Source organism: Sarcophilus harrisii, chromosome 1 (genome assembly GCF_902635505.1).
Source record: "Sarcophilus harrisii chromosome 1, mSarHar1.11, whole genome shotgun sequence".
Classification (NCBI taxonomy): Eukaryota; Metazoa; Chordata; class Mammalia; order Dasyuromorphia; family Dasyuridae; genus Sarcophilus; species Sarcophilus harrisii.
Window position 1 is genome coordinate 711,297,096 of NC_045426.1, and position 22,318 is coordinate 711,319,413.

The following is a 22,318-nucleotide window of genomic DNA, read 5'->3' on the forward strand; positions in this document are numbered from 1 at the left end:
TTCCATTCTCATCCCAATCGCACTTACACTGGCTTCGTTCAAGCCTCCGCTCAGCGTGAGCTCTGGGCCGGGGGAGACCCCGCCGGAGAGCAGAGCGAGCAAGGTAGGGCCGTGCGGGCGGCAGGGCCGTGCGGGCGGCGGGGCCGCCGGGAGGGGGCGGGACCACCGGGAGGGCGGGGCCGCCGGGAGGGGAGGGGTGGAGGGAGGGGCGGGGGCGGGGCCTCGAGCGCCATGTTTCCCAGTCCCTTTATTCCCTCGTTAGGGAAGCGCTGATGGAGGCGCGCGTGCGCACTGATCCTTAGTCGCTCTTAAAGGGGCTTAGCGGGTGGCCTCGCCTTCTCCCGTAGCTGACTCTGCCATTGGACGACTGTTACGCGTTGGGCGGGCAGAGTGATTTTGACCCAATCAGAAACGCCTCCGTTCCTTCTCCCGCTTGTTCCTTAGGTGAGAGGGCCTTGGTTTGTGGCTAGAGGATGCTCTGCAGCCTCCCGCACCCCTGCTCAGCCTCCTGCCGCAGCCGCCTCCCGGCAGCCTGGTCTCCCCCTAGGGGCGGGGGAGGAAGGTTTTCTCTTCTTCCCCTCCCCCACCAGCCAGCTGTCTGGGGTCTTTCCTGCCACTGTGGCCCGTCTGCTGGTCCATCCCCGCGCTCTTCCAGCCCCCTCCACTCCTATCCCTGCCTCCCCACCCCCTCGGGCCTCAAAGGCTCCTAAATCCGTGATTCTTCCCCAAAAGGACACTTGCAGGGCTGCGGGTTGGACCAAATAATCAACACGTGTTTGCTAAGCACCTACTATGCGCCAGGTCCTGCTTTGGGCTCTGGGGATCCTCTTAGACATGAACACGTGCGCAGCGTAAATGCTAATAGACGCAGACCTGGGACTTGTGGTGCGAGGTTTGCAAAGCGCCCTGCAAAGGCGGTCTCACGTGATCCTCAGAACCACCCGGTCTCGTAGGGGCTGTCATTACCTCCTTTTTGGAGAGAGAAAGCCAGGCCAGAAGTGACCCCCTGGGTCCCCAGCACGGGAGCATCTGAGGTAGAGAGGAGGAGTTTTCTGTATCCGTATGAAAAGAGAGAGCATCCATTGTTGGTTGTGCAGGGGCCTGGTCTCGGCGCCCCAATTTTAGCTAACCTCTTTGAGAGGGAATTCTAGAATAGATTGTATGACACGGGGGTCCCTGACTCAGGACCACCCAGCGTGGCTGCCCTCAGTGGAGAAGGTGCTGTGTTTTGTGAGCAAAGCAGAATTGAACTAGCTGGAAAGAGACAGGAGATGTGCAAAGTTAGAGAAGCCCCCAGATGTTCATGGGGACTGTTTGTGTGGGAGCATTCTGTGGCTGAGCACTGGTATTGGTCTGATCGGCCATTGTCCGCGTTCTAACTGGGCGCTAACATAGTCATGTCACTTTGATGCTCTTCCAGAACCAAGGACATCCACCAGCTTCTCTTTACTCCAAGCCCACCATCACTCCCACTCCCCACTGCATCTCAGACGCCTGCCAGTCTGCCTCCTTGGTCCTCCTGCTGCTGCTTTCCCCGGCTCTCTCTTCTTTTTCCAGTCATTCCCTTTACCCCACTTTCCCTCCATTCTCCCCTTTCCTTTGGATGTCTAAAACAGAACTCATCCTCTTTCTCCTCCCCATTTCCCAGGAAATATCGATTTTGCTGAGGGTACTACCATCCGCCTGGGGAAGCATGTTCAAGTTCATCTCCTAATCAGACGAGAGTCTTCCATCTTTCTCATCTCCCCAGAGCTGATGAGCTCTGGTCTCTTGTACCTTCATGGCACCTTTCACGGCTTCCTTCTTTCTGCTCACTCAGCAACCTAAGAGGGAGATTAGAACCTTTCATAGTCCACCTTGAAAACCTTCTGTTGCTGCAGGACCTGGCATTGCAGTCCCTCTATGATTACGCTCCCACTGCTTCCCTTCATCCAGGGCACCTAGGTGGTGCCACAGTGGAAAGAATGCCGGGCCTTGAGTCAGAAAAACCTGAGTTCAAACCCAGCCTCAGACATTTCCTAGCTGTGTGGCCCCTGGGCAAGTCACTTTACCTTGTTTACCTCAGTTTCCTCATCTATAGAGTGAGCCAGAGGAGGAAAGGGTAGACCACTCCAGTACCTCTGCCAAGAAAAACTCAAATGGGCCACAAAGAACGAAACAATTGAACCACAATGGTCCCTTCATTTACTCGTTTATTCATGAAATTGATTGAAAACTTTCCCTGAACTTGGCATTCCATCTGCTTTCTCTTGTTATCCTGTGTACAGTCATTCTCTTTCCTCTAAGTGTCCTTACATTATGTGAAGCATATGCCCCTCTTTTACTCAAGAAACTTCAGCAGCTCCCTCTTAACATTAAGATCAAATAGGAAGTCTTTGTTTAAAGGTCTTCCACAACTTGGTCCCTTCCTATGTCTTGTCTTTCCAATTTTCTTGCACTTTATTCCTCTACACCTACTCTGATCTGGCTATTGCAGCTTTCTTGTGGTTCCTTCCACGAGACCCTCCATTTCCCTTCCTTGAGCCTTTTTATTGCTGATTCCTGATTCTTGAAATGTTTTCCTTTGTCAATTCAGCCTCCTGGCTTCCTTTAAGATTTGCCTCAAATCCTACTTTCTGCAGGAGACTTTTACGGGTATTTCCAATTGTTGGTGCATCTTTCTTGCAGTTCTTCAGTGCATAAACATTAAGTGCCTCCTATTTGACAGACCTATGCTAAGTTCTAGGAATACAAAAAAAAAAAAAAAAAAAAAAGGGCAAAAGAGAATCCCTGCCCTTAAACAGCTCACAATGTAATGGGGGAGACATGCATACAAATATATATCAAGCAAGCTGTCTGCAGGCTGAGGAGGAAGCGGTTAAAAGTGGGAAGGCACTAGGATTGAGAGAGTTGGGAAAACGGGGTTCATTTTTGTACATAATGAGTTTAAGATGTCTCCTGGACAGCCTCTCTCAGCTGCACTGCCTGTATTTCTCTGGCACATGCTGGATTCTTGCTGTAGAGTATAAACCCCTTCACGGAACTTCAGAACTGGAAGGGGCCTGAGCAACCCATCTCCAAGTAAGCCTCCCCCCACCCCATCCCTACGAGTAGTCGCCAGTCCCTTCATTTAAGACCTTCGGCACCGCAGCCCATTCTGCAGTTAGGAAGTGAGGCGATTTCTTCTGAGCCTGGCCCAGGTTTGCTCTTTGGTGGCCCCCCCCCCCCCATTCCTGTTATTTCTGGCCTCTTAAAGACAAGTCTGGTTTACTTTGGCCCCTCCAGGCCTGGGCACACGCCAAACCTTGGCCAAATACTGGAATTGTCCCGTGAATTCCATGGCATACCCACCCTACGGAGGGGCAGGAGCCGTGTTCTGAGAGCCATTGGCAGGGGAACGTCCCCCTCACGATTCCTTTCTCTTCCCCAGCTGGCTCTGCCTTTTGAGGTCTCCGCCTGGCCCCAGCAGTGGAGACCACCTCGGAGAAAGAAATGGTCACCAGCCTCTTGACATCCAGAGACACTACGGTGAGTGAAAGCCTTGTCTTTTCTGAAATGCGGACATAGTTTCCCGCTTCTTCTAACTGGCTGTTGGAGAGGTCGAGTGCAGAGGGCTCTGAGATGATCTGGCTCATCCCCTTGAGAGGGGAAAGTGCAGGGCCAAGGATACTCAGCTGGTGGCTTCTGATTCTGGTTCAGTGCGTGTTCCTGGCCCAGTGAGACCAAGATGGCACGAGTGCTTCGCCAGCCCCAAATGGGGCGCATGTGAGTCTTACTATTAGACATAAAAGTGTCTAAAGCTTAGGGCTGTGGCGAAGCTCTCTTTAGGGCCTTCTCTCATATCCAGCTAGAGCACTGTGTTCAGTCCAGTCAGCCAACAAGCATATGTGAAATGCCTGCTGTATACCAGGCCCTGGAGATACAAATCTAAACACTGAACACATACAGAGAATTCAGGCTGCTCTTCTGTGTTAGAGGAACTGGCAAAAGGCCTCTGAGAATTAATTCTGAGAACAAAGCAAAGGCAGTAAGGAGAGGTTCATCCCTTATCATCTGGTCTTGCCGTGAGAAATATATACCAGAAGCAGTTCTGTGTGCCAGGTTCTTTAGCAGACAAGAACTAAAAGAACTAAAGCCTGCACCCTTATTTACAGCTAGAGAATACAACCACAGCAGTATTGGGTGGGAGCTGCGTGGGACTGGGGTTCATGGGTTCCCATGGCCAAAGAAGTCATCATTGCCAGGCCAGGCTAGAGGAGCTGAGCCTTTCCTTTACTGCCCTTGATCTGTTCTCAGAATCACTTCTCAGAGGTCTTTGGCAGCACTATCCCAAACTCATGCTAGCATGGTAAAACCTGAGAGATCTTGGGTCCTGCTGGTGTAGGAACCTAAAGTCACTTTTACACCACAGGGAGACAGAGAAGTCCTCTGCCTCTGCAAAGAAAGGAAGGAGGCGTCCTCTCATTTCTTGGTTTTGGGGCCATCTTTGGTCCTTTCAGCTTTAAAGCATCCAGTTTTTATTTTTTTCACGTCCTTTTTGTTTGCATCTTTGTATGTCATACCTGTTATGTGTAGTAAATGCTGCATTGTTGGTTCGGTCTGCTTTATAGTTTCCCTAAGACTTTCCAGATTCTGTGGTGTCTTCATGATCATTACGTGATATTTCATCACATTCATGCATCGCTGTGACTAAACAGTCCCTCCCCAACTGATGGGCCTCCCCTTGTTTCCAGCCCTTGGTCACCACCCAAAGGTCTAGTATGAATATTAGTAGATAGGGACCTTTCTGTTTATTATTGATCTCTCCCTGAGACCCCCTTTCCTGTTCTCAGGTGCTCACTCACTTCTTTAATGATATTTTATTACATAATGAACGAGATGAGGTTAGATCTTTCAAGACAGTTGTGAAAATCAAGTAAGGCCTCCCATGACATCATTTTCTCCCTATTTCAACCAGATATGGGCAACTATGTACTTATTGGTCAAGTTCAATTTCTTGGGTAGTTCCCTCGTTTAGAATGTGAGACCCTCAGCCAATGAGGATGAGGGTCAGTGGTGGGAGGGGGTATTTTCGTTAGAGATTAAAAATGTTAACCCTGCCCCCAGGAGGTGCTCCCTCCCTTCCATTGTCTGTTCCATGGGTGGGACACCCTTCTCCTAATAAACTTTGCTTTGCTTCTAGAGATCTCTCCAGCTTTTTTATTAAATGGTGACCCCTCACCATTTCTGAACCACACAATAAGAATATAAAAATTTTATTTTGCCAAAGTCAGATTCTTTGGCTTATAATTTGTAGAATCAATTCTATTTCCTTTTTGGACATTTTGGCAGCATTCACACTTGCCTTCTAGGTGGCTCAGCAGATAGAACCCTGCGCACAGAGGCAGGGTGAGCTGGGTTCAAATCTGACCTTAGATACTTAACTAGTGCGTGAATTTGGGCGAGTCATTGAAGCTCTGTTTGCTTTAATCCATTGGGGAAAGAAATGGCAAACCAGTGCAGTGCCTTGCCAAGGACCGGACAGCAACAGAAGTCCTGGAGTCCCTCTTCGTGATCTTTCACGAATTTCTCAGGTCCTTGTGGTCCTGTGCTATTCACTTACATTCGTGCAACATGAATGTTCAGCCATTTCCCAGTCAGGGGCTGGCCTTGACAACGGTCACCGTGTCTTTGGAGAGATCTTGGGGGCATTTTGTTAGCCTTGGACTTGGTCTTGCCTCTCCCTCCGGGGGTCTCTTTTGGAGCCTTCAGGCTGGCCCGGAGGGGCTGCTCTCATGAATTCTGACACAGGGTTCTTGGTGGCTTTGGTGGCACAAAGCTGGGCTGTCATTGTTTTATTCCGTGCTTCAGAACAAGCCATCCATCCCTGCCTTGGATTGTGTGGAAGCCTGGGAACCTCACTCCCTGCTCCCCCCAGCTCGCTCCGGGAGTTCATCTGCTCATTAGTGGATTTGGTGTTTCAGGAATCACTGACGTTGAGAGATGTGGCGGTGGACTTCACCCGGGAGGAATGGAGGAGCTTGCACCCCTCCCAGAAGGAGCTGTACCGGGACGTGATGCTGGAGAACTACCGGAACCTGGTGTGCCTGGGTAAGGATGGGCCCCAGAACTTGGAGCTGGAGGGGCTCCTGAGTGCTGAGCAGCCATCACTGGGGAGGGATTATCCTTGGGTGGCCCATCATCCAGGTGCTTCTGTGCCTTCTCATTTAAGGGCCTGAGTCTGTACCCTCGGGCTGGCAGCACAACTGCAATAATAGCCAGTGTTTATATAAAATAGCATCATCTTGGTCCTCACTACAGCCCTGTGAAGGAGGGGCTATCACTAACCATGTTACAATTAAGGAAACTGTGGCAGGAGTTAAATGGCCCACTCAGGGTCTCACAGCCAGAAGGATGTAAGGCAGAACTTGAGTTTGGGTCTCCTGGCCCTTCCTGTGGCCCCTGAGGCTCTTCTTGCCTTGCTCTGGGCATGATGGGCCAGATAGACTCCTCTCCACGCCCCAGAGCGGACTTCGGGGGTCCACAACAGCTCCCTCCGGACTTCTTTGGGATCCCCAAGTTCTCCCAAGAGAGAAGGGATTCAGACTGAACTCTTGCACTCCTGAAAGTGTGTCTGTGGGCAGGGGTTTCCGTGTGCCTGCATGTGTGTGTGTTTATGAGAGAAAAGAGAGTTTGCACACTTGTGTGTGTGCCTGGAGGTGGAAGGGCCCTTGGGGAGGACGGAGGCACAGAAGCACGGGACAGAGCTCTGTAATCACAAAAGGGCCAGTCTGAGACTTTCCCCCCAGTCCTCCTCAGGCTGGGACCATGGCGAGGCTTCCAGGTGGTCCCCAGAGGGGCCCTCGCCTCCCCGTGCCCCAGACAGGACTCATGGTCTTTCCCATGATGATGCTGTGTCCCCCAGCACAGAGGCTGGTCACGGCCTTTCCTCCAGCCTTGCGTGTACACACAGACACCCAAGCTTGTGTCAAGGCCGCCATTCCCTCCCTCTTCCTCTGCCAGACTGGGCCCCTCTCCCCGTCATCCCCGCTCTTTCCCTTCTCTTCAGTCTCCCCCCTCTACTGGTTCATTCCCTTCTGCCTAAAAAAGCCCTTGTTTGGTCCTTCCATCATTTAAATCCAATCCACTCCATCAAGACCTACCATCCTGAGCCAGTGGTCCTCTGGGAGAAGGGATGACCACCCACAACCACCACAAACCAGTCTGATTGGGGGACTCCTTGCATGAAACAAAGGTGCCCCTGGAGAAGGAGAGCAGAGGAGTTGGAAACAAGGCAGATGGCCTTCCCTCTGTCTTCCTTCCCTCTTTGGAAATGGGCAACAGCTGGGCAAACTGAGTGAGGATCAAGACGACCTATGGGCCAGCCCCCACATCCATGGGTGCTGCTGAGGGTGGTCAGGCCAAAAAGGCCTCTGGTAGACACTGGCGTCCCAACTGGCAAGGCGACTGCCAAGTGCCCCTTTAAACCATGTTCTAGAAAAGGTATGGATGGGCATGCAGCTGGGTCACCTTCCTGCTGTGCCTGCCGGCTGGGCAGTACCCATGGTTCTCACCCTGCCGAGGTCTCCCCCTTCCAAGGGAAAGGGGCCCACAGCTGGGGGTGGCAAGCAGAGCTGGCCTCCCAAATGGGGGGGGGCTGCCCTTGGGGTGTGTGTGTGTGTGTGTGTGTGTGTGTATAGTGTGTGTGTGTGATCTGTGTGCACAAGCTCACAAAACAATCTGATCCCCGTGCCAGGTGCCAAACTCCTTTATAAAACAGTATGCATAGTTTGGTATGTTTGTTATCTATAATCTGTCATTTTTTAAAATAATATTTTATTTTTCCAAATACATGCAAAGATAGTTTTCAACATTCACCTTTGCAAAATTTTGTGTTCCTAATCTTCCTTCCTCTCCTCCTTCCCTCGACAACAGGCAATCCAATATAGGTTAAACATGTACAGTTCTTCTAAACATATTTCCATATTCATCATGCTGTGCAAGAAAAATCAGATTAAAAAAAAACACAAGAAAAAAACCAAGCAAACAAACAAACAACAACAACAAAGGTGAAAATACTATATTGTGATCCACATTTAGTTCCCATAGTCTTCTCTGGATGCAAATGACCGTCACCATTTTGTGTCTATTGTGACCTGGATCATCTCATTGTTGAAAAGAGCCACGGCCATCACAGTTGATCATCATATAATCTTGTTATTACATATACATTGTTCTCTTGGTCCTGCTCACTGCCCTCAGCATTGGTTCCTGTAAGTCTCTCCAGGCCTCTCTGAAATCATCCTCCTGGTCATTTTTTATAGAACAATAATATTCTATAATATTCACATACCATAATTCATTCACCCATTCTCTAATTGATGGGCATCCACTCAGTTTCCAGTTCCTTGCCGCCACAAAAAAGGCTGCTACAAACATTTTTGCATGTATGGGAATTTTTTTTAAACATCTAATTGCTTCTTTTCCCTTTTTTTCTTCTCATAATTTGTGCATGTGCCCATTTCTTTATTGCACCAGTAGATGTGACTTGTAGAATATATAATGATGCCATTTAAAATATAAAAAAATTTAATAGAAGGAATTTGTGACCAAAGAAAACTGAAGATCATTATTGAACACAAAATAAAAAATTTTAATTATATTTAGTTAAAAAGGTTTTGTACAAACAAAACTAATGCAGACAAGATTAGAAGGGAAGCAATAAACTGGGAAAATATTTTTACAGTCAAAGGTTCTGATAAAGGCCTCATTTCCAAAATATAGAGAGAATTGACTCTAATTTATAAGAAATCAAGTCATTCTCTAATTGATAAATGGTCAAAGGATATGAACAGACAATTCTCAGATGAAGAAATTGAAACTATTTCTAGTCACATGAGAAGGTGCTCTAAATCACTATTGATCAGAGAGATGCAAATTAAGACAACTCTGAGGTACCACCTCACACCTCTCAGATTGGCTAAAATGACAGGAAAAGATAGTGACAAATGTTGGAGGGGATGTGGGAGAATTGAACACTAATACATTGTTGGAGTCGTGAACAGATCCAGCCATTCTGGAGAGCAACTTAGAACTATGCTCAAAAAGTTATCAAAGTGTACATAACCTTTAACCCAGCCATGTTTTTACTGGGCCTGTACTCCAAAGAGATCTTAAAGGAGGGAAAGGGACCCATATATGCAAGAATGTTTGTGGCAACTCTCTGAGGGCAGACCACTGGGATGATTTAAGAGGCCTGGAGAGACTGACATGAACTTTCATGCTAATTGGTTGTGGTTTGCTTGAATTTTTTTGTCTTTCTCATTTTTTTCCTTTATGATCCGAGTTTTCTTGTGCAGCAAAATAATTGTATAAATACATATGCCTATTTTGGCTTTAACATATATTTTTACCATGTTTAACTTATATTGCATTACCTGCCACCTAGGGGAGGGAGTGGGGTAAGGGGGAGGAAAATTGGAAAACAAGGTTTTTCAAAGGTCAGTGCTGAAAAATTATTCTTGCATATGTTTTGAAAATAAAAAATTTCAATTAAAAAAAAGAATTGTGAAAAAATTAATAATGACTGAATGTTGACACAGCTTTCTCACCCCAGCCCTTTCCCCTTCCCAATGAGCAGGGCTTGCGGTTTCCAAAGAAGACGTGATCTCCCAGTTGGAACGAGGAGAACCCCCTTGGGGGCCTGAGGGAGACGCCCTGAGCGGCCCCTGTCCAGGTGAGTGGCTGAGAACCAGGCAGAGAAGTTCTTACACGCAGCAGCCCCATGTGTCCTGGGGGGGGCAGGACTTTTGTACCCTCTGTTTTAGGGGTTCTACCTCCTCAAGGGCAGCGGGGCCTTCAGCAGGGAGAGCCGAGGCTGCTTGTCCACAGCTGCAGAGATGTAGAGCTGATGCAGGAGCACTCGGGGACCTCAGAGAGCAGCTGAGGAGCAAAGGGAGCTGCTGAGGGATGGAGGCGGGATCGGAACCCAAGGTCTCTCAGTCATTCAGGGCACACCCTGCACGGCCAGTCCTCTGTTAATGACTCCATAGGTCCCCCGGCTATCCTGTTGGGACGTCCTTCCCTTCACCTGCTCCCCACAGGCAAGAAAGCAGCGCCCTCAGCAAGGGTAGCGGCCCCCCTGCAGCCCATCCACCGTGACTCAAGCATTCTGGGTTCTTCCTCCCCTTCTCCCCCCCCTTCCCCACCCTAATGGGCCACTTGAGTAGGGCTCCTTAAAGCCACCTTATAATGAAAGGCTCCGGGCCTTAGGAGGACTTCAGGAGTCACGGCCTCTGACCCCTCAGCGGTGATCTCTGCTCCTGGAGTCAGCCAGCCAACACAAGGGTCTGGGCCGGTGCTGAGGACCAAGACCCAGAGTAAAAAGGGAGTCCTCTCTTCCTTCTGGAGCTGGCGCAGGGTAGGAGAGCGCGGCCAGGAGCCGGGGCTTAGCAGGCTCCGAGTTCAGGTCTTGCCCCAGGCTCTCAGCAGCTACACTCATGCACATGCACACTCACAAATATACACATAAACACACACACACAGTCCTGGGCTGAGGAAGCTCAAAGTTCAGGTCTGGCCCAGGCTCTCACCAGCAGCATGACTGAGCAAGTTGTGCAACCTCTCTGGGCCTCAGTTCCCTCATCTGTGAAATGGGAATAATGATAGTGCCTTCCTCCCAGGGCCGTTCTATGGACTGAATGAGATAATATTGGTGAGGTGCTTTGCAAACTTTGAGGTTTTCTCTAAGTGCTAATTATTGTAAACAGCCATCAAGAAGGCAGTTTGGGAGAGAGCACTAAGAACTTGGAAAGCTTCATGAAGACAGTATGGTGGCATTGTAAAATAAGTGAGGATTTTTTAAGCACGGGGAGGCCTGGGTGTGTTTATAGGCTCTGGGGACAGTGGGGAATGAGCTCGTGGATAGGAAGTGTTTATGTTAAGGGGGGGAATGTACCCTTTGCGAGTCCTCTCCCCTGAGTCATCGGGGGCTGGGATTGAGGGTTGAAATAGAGAAGGAGGCCTTGAAGAGAAGGGCCTCCTCTTTAGGCACTAAAGTAGGGGATTCCAGGGAGTTCCTTGGGAACGGCCTTGCAATGGGGGAGGCTTGAGGAGAAGAAAAAGCTTTGGAATACCAGCCCTAGAAAGTGCGTCATGGAGCCGATTAGGGAAGACCAAGATTACCTCAAGAAAGTGACAGCTGAGGCTGGTTGGGGGGGAAGAGAGGGGCCAAGAAGAAGCCATTGGCTTCCCTCAGCACCCGTGTAGGGAGAGGATGCAGATGGTTGGAGCACTCCTGGATTGAGTCTGACTGGGGGGAGTGCTCACAGGGCAAGGTGAAGGGATACAGGAAGACTCCGCTGAGTACTCCCTCAGGTTTAAGTGCTGGGGGTGTAGCCGAAAGAGTGAGGGACTCACTTTTCATGGGAGAGAGCCTCTGGGGGTGGCGCAGCGGGGCAGGTGGAAAGGCCTAGGATCTGCAGGTGGCTAGTAACAGCTCTTCAGGCAGTCTCCCAGCCAGTCCTGGTCATCCCGCTCCCGCTTCCTCTTATGTGGCTGGCTGGTCTCTTCTTCCTGGATTCTTTCGCTTTGCCTTCTTCTGTGACAAGAGCTTCGGGATTTCTTCATATTCTCTTGACGTATCCTGTGAACCATGTCACAAGGAGCCACAGTTTCTGTATTGTACATTTAGATTGCTTCTGGTTTTTCTCAGCGACAGTAACACTGCTGTGAAATTCTTTGTATAGATGGCTCTTTTTTGTTGATTTGTATTTGATGTGGCCAAAAAAGCCCAGAAGGTTTTGTCATTTTCCTGGACGCCACCATATTGCTCTCCAAAAGACACCAGAAGCAAGCGTTCTAGCCGGTCTGTCTCCTCATGTCCCTCACAGCTGATTGCTCTTAATAACTTTTGTCACTTTAAAGGGAGTGGGGAGGCCTTAGAGGTGTTTTAATTGACATCTCTTTGATGATGATTGAGACTGAGCAGTTTTTCAAATCATTAAAAATCTTTCCTTTTTTGAAAGTTGTTTGCGGTGGGATTTTGAAAATTTTTGTTACAAAGGAAGCTTCCCTAGGGAGAGAGATGAAGAGGGTTATATTCAGAAATGAATTGTCACATCAGTAAAGCTCTTTTTTTTTTTAATAGCTTTTTATTTACAAGACATATGCATGGGTAATTTTATAGCATTGACAATTGCCAAACCTTTTGTTGCAATTCTTCCCCTGCTTCCCCCCAATCCCTTCCCCCCAATGGCAGGTTGACCAATACATATTAAATATGTTAAAGTATAAGTTAAATACAATATAAGCATACATGTCCTTATAGTTATTTTGCTGTACAAAAAGAATTGGACTCTGAAATAGTGTACAATTAGCCTGTGAAGGAAATCAAACATGAAGGTGAGCAAAAATATAGGGATTGGGAATTCTATGTAACGCTTCATAGTCACCTCCCAGAGTTCTTTCGCTGGGTGTATGTAGCTGGTTCAGTTCATTCCTGCTCTATTGGAACTGATTTGGTCCATCTCATTGCTGAGGATGGCCACGTCCATCAGAACTGGTCATCATACAGTATTGTTGTTGAAGTATATAATTATCTCCTGGTCCTGCTCATTTCACTCAGCATCAGTTCATGTCAGTCTCTCCAGGCCTTTTAGATCAGTAAAGCTCTTAAAAGAAAAATTTGTTCCTGCTTATTGTGAACTTGGATTTAAAGTTTTTTCTCAAATATTTAACCATTCCATATACATCCTGCCATTAAATATTGCTGGCTGTGTGACAAAGAGCAAGAAGTTCTCCCACCCTGAGTCTGAGACTAGAAGGTAGCCACAAGTTGGGCATTTCATTTAGAGAGGGATTCCCCATCCCAGGGAAATGTCTGGTCCTGGATATATTGATGTGATTCATTTTGTCTGCCAATACAAATGTGTGCATTCATAGTTTCCTCTAGTCTGTCATTTTTCTTTTTCTTTTAATTATGTGTGTCTGTGAGTGTGAATGTGTGTGTGGTAGTGATCTATAATTTGTTTTACATAATTTCTTTGTAATCCAGTCTATTTTGTCTCCAATACTTTCTGTAATAAATTTAACAAATTAACATAACATGAACAACCTGTTAGTTTCCATGGTCACAGCTGATCCTTTTCTATAGTGTATTTTTTTTAGCATATATAATTTGTGGAATCACCTTTTTATTTTATATCTTCTACTTATGATTTCTTCACTCTATATTACTCGTGTAATCTTCCCTCATTTTTTTTTTTTTCTTAAATGATAATTGGGAAGCCCTGTGAATTGTACATATATGAGAAGGTGTATGTACATATATGAATGAGAAGAATATGTACATATCTGACCACGAGGCAGTCACTGGACATTGACCTTATTCCATCCTTTAGTTATTAAAACTAAAAATATTGTCAGTGTGGTATGTGTGCCTGCAGTACTGCAGCTGAAGAGACTGAACTCGAGAATTCTGAGCTGGAGGATTAAGCATCAGCATTAAGTCAGGTACCAACATAGTGAGCCTACGGCCTTCCTATCTGCCAGAAAGCTGGCTCCCAGTCCCAACTCCTCGGCTGTGTTTCTGCAAAGTTACCCTCATTAAATTTTATCGTTTCTTTTAAAAAAAAACCTCTCTTGGTTAATTTTAAAAAGGGCAAATGGTATCAGTTGTTGCCATCTGCATTTCTCTGATTATTAAGAAGTTGGAATAGTTTTTACATGAGCTTTTCTACAATTTGTGATTTTCTGAGAAATAACTATATTCTTAAAACATTTATCATTTATCTTTTGGGCAGCTATAAATCCCAAAATTATGCCAGTTTCTTTTAGATGTTTTTTTTCAGTTTTTCAATAAAAAAAGTTAGAAAGATTTTGTTTCCTGATTCTTTTTTCCCTGGGATGCTTCACTTGCTCTTCTATTTTATTATTATTATTTTTAAATTTTTTCTTTTCAGTTCCAAATTATTTCCCTTCTTCCAGTCCTTCTTCAACCCACCAAGAAGACAATCTGAAAACTTATTATGCATGCAAAGTCATACAAAACATATCTCCATTTTAGTCATGCCACAAAGAAAAGCAAGAAAAATAAAGTGAAAAAAATCTTGATTCAATTTGTATTCAGAGTTCATGAATTCTGTCTCTGGAGGTGAATAGAATTTTTTATCATGAATCCTTTGAAATTGTCCTGCATCACTTCATTGAATAGAGCAACTGAATGTTTCACAGTTGATCATCATTACAGTATTGTCATTACTATGTTCTGGTTTTGCTCATTTCACTTTGTATTATTTAAGTCTTTCCAGATTTTTCTGAAACCAACCTGGTCATCATTTCTTATGGCACAATAATATTCCTTCACAATCATAGACCATTTCCCCAAATGGGTCATGGGATTGCATTAAGTTTTTTGTTTGTTTGTTTGTTTGTTTGTTTTTTACAATTACTCTTGTTTGTGATGCCTTCTGTTTTTACATCCCAGTCATCTCACCCCACTGAACACTTCCTTTGACAAAACAACAATAGTTATACAGCAAAAATTCTAATATATTGAATCATATGTGACAGTGGATATACATGCTGGCTATCCCAGAAGCCCCTGACCCTTTTGCCATGAAAGAGGACTCATGTTTGACCATTTGAATTTTGGAGCCTTCATTGTTTTCTTAGAGTCCATTTTTAGATTAGCAATCTGCTTTGTTGTCATCAGAGATATAACATTCTGTGTATTCCTTTTGGTATTCGTTCATAAGGATCTGCCCAGGTTTCCTGAACTCTTCATATTTTTGCTTCCTTGCAATACTCCATTATATCCTGATGTGTCACCAGAAAGAAAAATTCTAAGACATAGTTACTAGGCAACAGATTTCTTTTTTTTTTTTGCAGTGCTTAGGAGACACCCAGAAAGAGAAATCTCCAAGTACAAACACATCTTATTTTTCTTGTAGAATTTCTTTTATACAGAAAAGCAACAAAATGCAAGGAAGTATTCCCTTTTTCTGGTTGTCCACATTAATGAGGTAGAGGAATGAGTGGATATGCAGAAAAACCCATAGTTAAGAAATATCTACATTAACAGGCTAGAAAGCGATACATGGACAACTAAAGCCTAATTTATCAATAATATAAATGATGCGGACAAGCAAAACAGGATATAGGTGTAATATATGGTGCAGACAATTAAAAGCAGGATATAGGTGATATATGACACAATTAGAACAATTTATCAAAGATATGTAGGATAGGCAATTAACTGTAGACAGAAACATCTGTCCAAACAGGATATAGGATATAGGGAGTTTTTCACAAGTAAGCATTATTATGATTTCTGTTTTCTTAGCAAATGATAGCAGTTGTGTTCAAACCAAGATGAATATACTTTGGTTTGAAATTAGTTAAACTCTGTTTTAATTCATATACCAATTTTTTTCTTCCACTCACCAATGAAAGCATCAGTTTTTATTGTGCAACTATTGTCTCTTATAATTAATTTCTATTTATTGTTCTCCATAATTGCAATATGCTATTTTGTTTGTTATAATTCAGTTCTTTAAAAAATTTTGATCATTGATTGCTTAGGGATTTATTTTAAAGCTTAAAATTTGAATCTACTGCTATTAATCCTGATATTATGATGTAGTTTCCCTCAAAATTTTATTGAATAATTTCTCTAGTCTGAGATATATAAGCTCATACTTGTCAAAGGGTATTATATTTTATGCCTTTCATTTCTATCTAGATTATTCTATTTCATATGTGTACATATGTGTGTCCAATAAAACATATATATATATACACATACACACACACACATATATATATTATATACATATATACATATATACATATCCCACACTTTGTTTTATAGTATAGAGTAAGATCTGGTAAATGTTGGTCTGTTTTTCCTTTTTTATTCTATGGTTCTACTTGATATTTTTGGGTTTTTTTCCCACATAAATTTTGTTTTATCAGAAATGGGTAAAATAATTATGTTTTTATTGTTTTCTATTATCTTTTTATTTATTATATTATTTTATATATAATTTTATTTATTTATTATGTCTTTTTTATTTGCTTCAGGAAAAAGCAAATTCCAATTTTCATTTGCATATTAAAACTAAAAAATTAATTTGGGTAATTTTTCCATTTTTATTCCACTGACATGATGTTACGAAAATAGAGATAAACAATATGTGTACTATTCTCCAATTCTAGCAGTCTAGATATATTTATATTTATAAAGTGAAATAAATTCATAGAGGTATGTGTTCCCTGTATCTTTTCCTAAAGAGACAGCAAGCACCACTTCAAAAATAATTTCTGGAACATATATTAACTGATTTGCCTACCAACTGGTAATGTCTTTTTATCCGTGCATAATTTGGATTTAAGTGAGGCAGGACTGCACAAAATCATCCGCTTCACTCTCCCTTCTAAAGCTGCCACTGCCCAGTGGCAGGACAGAATCGGGACAATTGGTGATGACTCAAGATGCAGCAGGTGACCTTGGTTTCTTTGATGTCTAACCAAGCCCTAAGCCTGGTTCACCTGCCTTTATGGCTGTTGGAACAAATTGTTGTCATTCACCCATTCCACCAAGGGAAGTCTTTCCATGCTTGGGGTAGACACCCTCCTATCTCATTGCAGGTTTGAGAACCTTTGTTCTCAACCTGGCCGCTATACATGCTACAGCTTCTGGGAGCCACAGGTCAGAGTTAATAAGATTGCTTTGTGTATCAGTGTGAAACCCTTGAATAATCTACAAATGAATATATAAACACAAGGTGGTCTTAATATTTTTCCTATATTTTAAAGTTTGACCATTTTTTTTTTTTTAAGGAGACGTAGAAAATTTACATTAATTTACAATTCAGGGAAATAGGAGATATTGATATTTTTTTAAAATTTATTTCAAATTGGGAGACTGCTTTACACCAAGAGATCATCTCCCAAACTGGGCATTCCTTTGGGAGAATCAGCCCAGGAAAGATTTATAACTCCTTGTGTCTTGAAAATAGGAGAAGCCTGGAAATGTGATACCAAATTAAGGAGGAAACAGAGGAGTGAAGAAAAACCGTATGAATGTAATGAATGTGGGAAAGCCTTTCGCCGGAGCGTTGACCTTACTCGACATGAGATTATTCATACTGAAGAGAAGCCTTATGAATGTAATGAGTGTGGGAAGGCCTTTCATCGGAGTACAGGACTCACTGAGCATCAGAACACTCATACTGGAGAGAAGCCATATGAATGTAACGAATGTGGGAAGGCATTTCGCCGGAGTACAGAACTTATCCGACATCAGAGAATCCACACAGGAGAGAAACCATATGAATGTAATGAATGTGGGAAGGCCTTTCATCGGAAGACAGGACTTACTGAACATCAGAATATTCATACTGGGGAGAAACCTTATAAATGTAAGGAATGTGGGAAGGCCTTTCGCTGGAGGCCAGGTCTTACTCGTCATCAGACAATTCATTCTGGAGAGAAACCTCATAAATGTAATGAATGTGGGAAGGCTTTCCATAGTAAGTCAACACTTACTGAACATCAAAAAATCCATACTGGAGAGAAACCTTATGAATGTAATGAATGTGGGAAGGCCTTTCGCTGGTGGACAGGACTTATTCGGCATCAGACAATTCATTATCGAGAAAAGTCTTTTGAATGTAATGATTGTGGGAATGCATCCCAGGAGCCTACAACTTAGTCAGCATCAGAGAGTTTATACTGAGGAGAAGCCTTATAAATGTAGTGAATGTGGGACAATCAGCTTCCTCAACATCAAACATTTCACACGGGGGAGAAACCTTCTGAATGTGAAAAGGCCTCCTGCTAGACCCTCACAGCTTCCTCAACATTAGACAAATCATGTGGGAGAGAAATCATGAATGTAATAAATATGAAAAGGCATTCTGGCAGGAAAGTCCTAATTTTAAAGCAGAGTTAATCCTGGACAGATATTTGTAGAATGTAAGGAACATGGACCACAAAGAAACCTTATGAATATAATGAATGTGGAAGTCCTTTTATCCCAGGTCAAGATTTACTGTATATAAGAAAATTCATTTTAGAAAGCTTGTTATCTATTCTCAGCTGGCCTTCACTGAAATAAGGGATCCCGTTATTTTTCCTTCCCCATAGAAACTCTTTCAAACTTTTTTCTCTCAAGCCTTCTATATATCTTAGCCCTCATACTCTCACCTGAGAATCTCATTTCTTATTTTACTGAGAAAGTTGAGGCTATTCAATGTAGTCTCTTTATCTCAAACATCTTGACACTTCCTGCTTTTCTACAGTTTCTTCTCCTTGCAGTGGCAAGAATGCCTTAAATATGCAATTGATTCAATCCCTCTTGTCTTCAGCAGAATGAAAAAGCAATGATTCCTCCAGTCCATATTCAATCTATTATAGATTTCTTCTTACTGTTTTCAAAGATGCCTAAGTCTATAAAAAACCTTCCTCATCCAAATTTAGAGGGAAAAACTATATTTACTCCCTCTACTTCCTTTCCTCTCATTCAGCCCCGAACCCTTTGTTGTATGATGTCTGACCATTTTATTCAACTGAAACCATTGCCTTCATAGTTACCAGTGATATCTAAATGGCTACATCTAATGGTCCTTTCTCTGATTTCATGCTTCTTGATTTGTCTGCTGAATTTGGTACTCTTAACCACCCTGTTCTCCTGCATACATTCCCCCTCTCTGGGATTTCATAGCAACTTTCTTATTTTTCCTGTATGACTACCTTTTGGTATCCGTTCTCTTAGCCTCTCTCTAAGGCTTCTGGTCTCTCTCCATCCTCTTGGTAACATAATGGGCCCCCATGAGTTTAATTGTCATCTCTGTTCAGATAATCCACAGAACTCCATCTCCTGCCCTGGAGCTCTAAGTTTGAATCACCAAGTGGACATTTCATGAGACATCACAGACTCAACCTGTCTAAAAGACAACTTATTCTCTTTTTCCTCAAGACGATCCCTCTTAAATCTTTTCTCTGTTTCTGTCATTCTTCTCATCACATATTGTCAGAGGCAAGACTGAAACCTAGGTTTTCCCAACTCCCAGCCCAATTACCCCAGTAAACTATGCTGCCTCTCATGAATGTGTTTCTTATAAAGGATTCTAATCAGCCGGGTTCATGTTCTAGTTCTTCTACTTGTGACCTAGGGTCATAGATAGGCTTACAAATGGAAAGGATTCTCTCTGAGCTGAGTTTCCTCATCTCTGAAATAAAGGGATTGGACTAGACCAGTGGTTCTCAAATGTTTGCTCTCACTATCTTTATAAAGTATCATATATATTGTAGTATAAAGATACTACTAAAAATGATTCTGAATCTGTGCAAAGAGTTTTTATGTAGTTATATTTATAGATATTTACCATATTAGAAATAAAAACAAATGTTAAATTTATAGACCCTCTGAAGGGATTTCAGAGACCCCCAGGACTCTCTGGTCCACACTTTGACAATCACTGGACTGACTGATCTCTAAGCTTCCAGTTTTAAATCTTTTGAACAAGTTCAGAATTCTATCTGTCCCCAGAAGATTTCTTTATTAGTTAAGCCTTTCTTGCGTGCCTTCATATTTCCATATTTCCAGCTGTGTAACCTCAGTGTATCTACAGTTCCTCACTTTTGTTTATCCCACATACCCAGTTGGTTGCCAAATTTTGCCATTTCCACCTCTGCAATAACTGTCACTCTGATCTTTCTTCCCACTGATGACCTCATTAGACACCAGCACCTCTCCTTTTATTATAGTGTCTCCATGTTGGTCACCCTGGCTCAAGCGTCTTCCCACTCTAGCCTCTTACACCACATTGTTCCCAAAATGATATCTCAAGTACAGATCTGAACATAGAACTCTTGGGCCCCACTTGGCTTCCTGTTGCCTCTAGGATAAAAGACAAAATCCTCTGTTTAGCTTTTGAAGCCTTCATATTCATTCCCCAAACTACCTTTTCAGACTCATCAGATATTGTTCTCCCTCCCATACTCTGCCATCTAGACAAACTGTTCCTCACATATAATACTCCATCTCCTGTCTCTGTGCTTTTGTCCTGGGTAACCCGCATGCCTGGAATGCACTCGTTCCCCAGCTCTGCCTCAGAGAATCCCACAAGATTAGCTCAAGTCCCACTGACATGAAATCTTCCCTGATTCCCCTCATGACTAGTGCCCTCCTGCCTCAAATGGGCTTGTATTTATATCATATTTATTGTCATTTTTATTCTTCATAAATTATATACTTACTGAATGTCTTACTCAATAACGTGTGAACTCCTTAAAAGCAGGAATGGTCTCATTCTTTGTCTTTGTAGTTCCACTGTCTAGAACAGTGCCTGGAATGGGTTAGATACTCAACTGCTTCATTTTGAAGAAGGCCAGTGACGTCACAGGGGGATCACTTAACTTGCAAGTGAATTTGATTTAGGTGAGGGAGACTTGCACAGTCGTCAGCCTCACCTTCCAGAATCATTGAAGGCCAGACAAAAGTCAAGATGAAGGGGATGTGGCGGATGACCTTGGCGTCTTCAATGCCTGACCAGTCTCTAAATGCTCCACAGTGTCTGCTTCAGCCCTTTCGTGGCCACTGGAACAAATTGTTCTTATCCGTCCATTCTGCAGAATAACGTCTTGAAGTACCTATCTCTTAACTTATTGACGGGTTTGAGGCCCGTTCCTTAGCCTCAACCTGGCATGGCCTGTCTGCTGAGATGACTTGGCCAGGTATGGCCACTGTGTGTGCTATGGTTTCTTGGAGCCACAGGTGAGAGTTAAGTGACAAGTGGACACTGCAGGTGGATGAGTAGCCCTGAAAAGGGCTCAGCAAGCCCTCCCATCAGTTGCTGGTCCTCATGAACATCCCATTCACCATTTCTTGGCCTTTTGGCTAACATCATGTGTTGTATCTATTCTTATCAGTTTAGTATGGGATGCACTATCTATCTGAGGGCAATGTAAGACATTCAATAAAAGCTTGTTGATTGATAGATTATGGATTTTTGATTGATTGATGAATTCACTTCAGAAGACTCTTTGACTGCTCCTCTGCTTTTTGGTAGAGCTGTGTGTCAGAGTATTTCCTGCCTCATACTCAGTCTAGTCCCCCTCCATTTAGGAATGGAACTGGGGAACATTTCTGGTACCTTAAGTAGAGAAAAATACTCTGGGTTCCACACAACCTCGACCACATTAAACTCAGGCTAAGTCCTCTGTGCAGAGTCTCTGATCCAGATGGGACCGGTCCTCACTTTGACAAACGTCCCTTCTTTGGAGCAGATTCCAAGTGCTGGCCACCACATCATTGGTGTTGGGACATTTCCAAGGCAGAGGGGAGTATGTATAGCAGTTTAACCAAGTAATCTATAACAAGCCTTTTTAGGCTTGTTATAGGTAAAGGAACAGAAATTCGTTTTATCCCACAAGCAAAAGGGAAGCAAAGGAACTTCTTGAGCAGAAGAGTAACATGGTCAGAATTGTGCTTTAGGAGCATTGGTCTGCAGTTGTGTGGAAAATAGATTGGAGAGAGGAGAAGCTGGGAGACCAGTTAGGAAGTTATTGCGGCAGCTTTTAAAGCCCTGGCTTCAAATAATATTAGAAGTGGTGATAGCTTAGACTAGGGTGTAGCTGTGGGAATGGAGAGAAGGGAGACATACGTAAGACTCAAGGGTGGCCCTGAGTTTGTATGTATTGGAGATGGGAATAATAATGTTAGCAATATAAAAGGGGAAGGTTAGAAGAAGGATGGGTTTTGCAGGAAAGCTCTGGAATATCCTATTTTTGAGATCAGACAATTTATAAATACTTATTAAAGTGCCTACTATGTCCCAAGCTAACCCCTGGAGATATACAACAAGGCAAAAGACAGCTCCTGCCTTCAAGAAGCTTGTTCTTATGGTACCAGATTGTCTTTAAGTGGGGCGGGGGTGACTTAATTTGAGTAAATCATTCCCGGGCCCAGACAGAAGCAGGAGCTCATCAGAAAATCGGCCCTGAAAGGAGTCTGGGGTCTGGGGGCTCCACAGCCATCACTCTTCCTAGCCTACCAAGCTCCTTCACTGATACCGAAGCCACAAGTTAAGGAGAGCCCGGAAAGATGGAATCCCGGGAGGTTTCCTGGAGGAAGCGGCCCTAGAGCCTCCCCTAGAAAGAAGAGCACCCCACGAGAGGTGGAAGGGCTGAGAGCGAATTTCTGGCGGGGGTAAGAGGGGGCTGGGAGAACCAGCTGGAAACGCCACGCTGGAGGCGGGGATACTGGGGCTGGGGTGGGGGAAGGGGCACCTAAGGGCTTCCCACAGTGAAACGAGATGGATTATACAGGGTTTGTTCACTATTGTAGAGGGAT

The 22,318-nt window shown here is 44.1% G+C and overlaps 1 protein-coding gene and 1 pseudogene across 1 annotated transcript; both read left to right on the plus strand.

The window, feature by feature from the left end:
• Positions 1-22: 22 nt before the first annotated feature.
• LOC100913232 (zinc finger protein 595-like) lies at positions 23-20,998 on the plus strand. The gene is made up of 5 exons (XM_031949016.1): positions 23-103; positions 3,410-3,507; positions 5,943-6,069; positions 9,599-9,694; positions 16,980-20,998. The coding sequence occupies exons 2-5, from the start codon at positions 3,472-3,474 to the stop codon at positions 17,672-17,674; spliced, it is 954 nt and encodes a 317-aa protein (XP_031804876.1). The 5' UTR covers positions 23-103; positions 3,410-3,471; the 3' UTR covers positions 17,675-20,998.
• On the plus strand, positions 20,844-21,011 carry LOC111719512 (annotated as a pseudogene).
• The last annotated feature ends 1,307 nt before the right edge of the window (positions 21,012-22,318 follow it).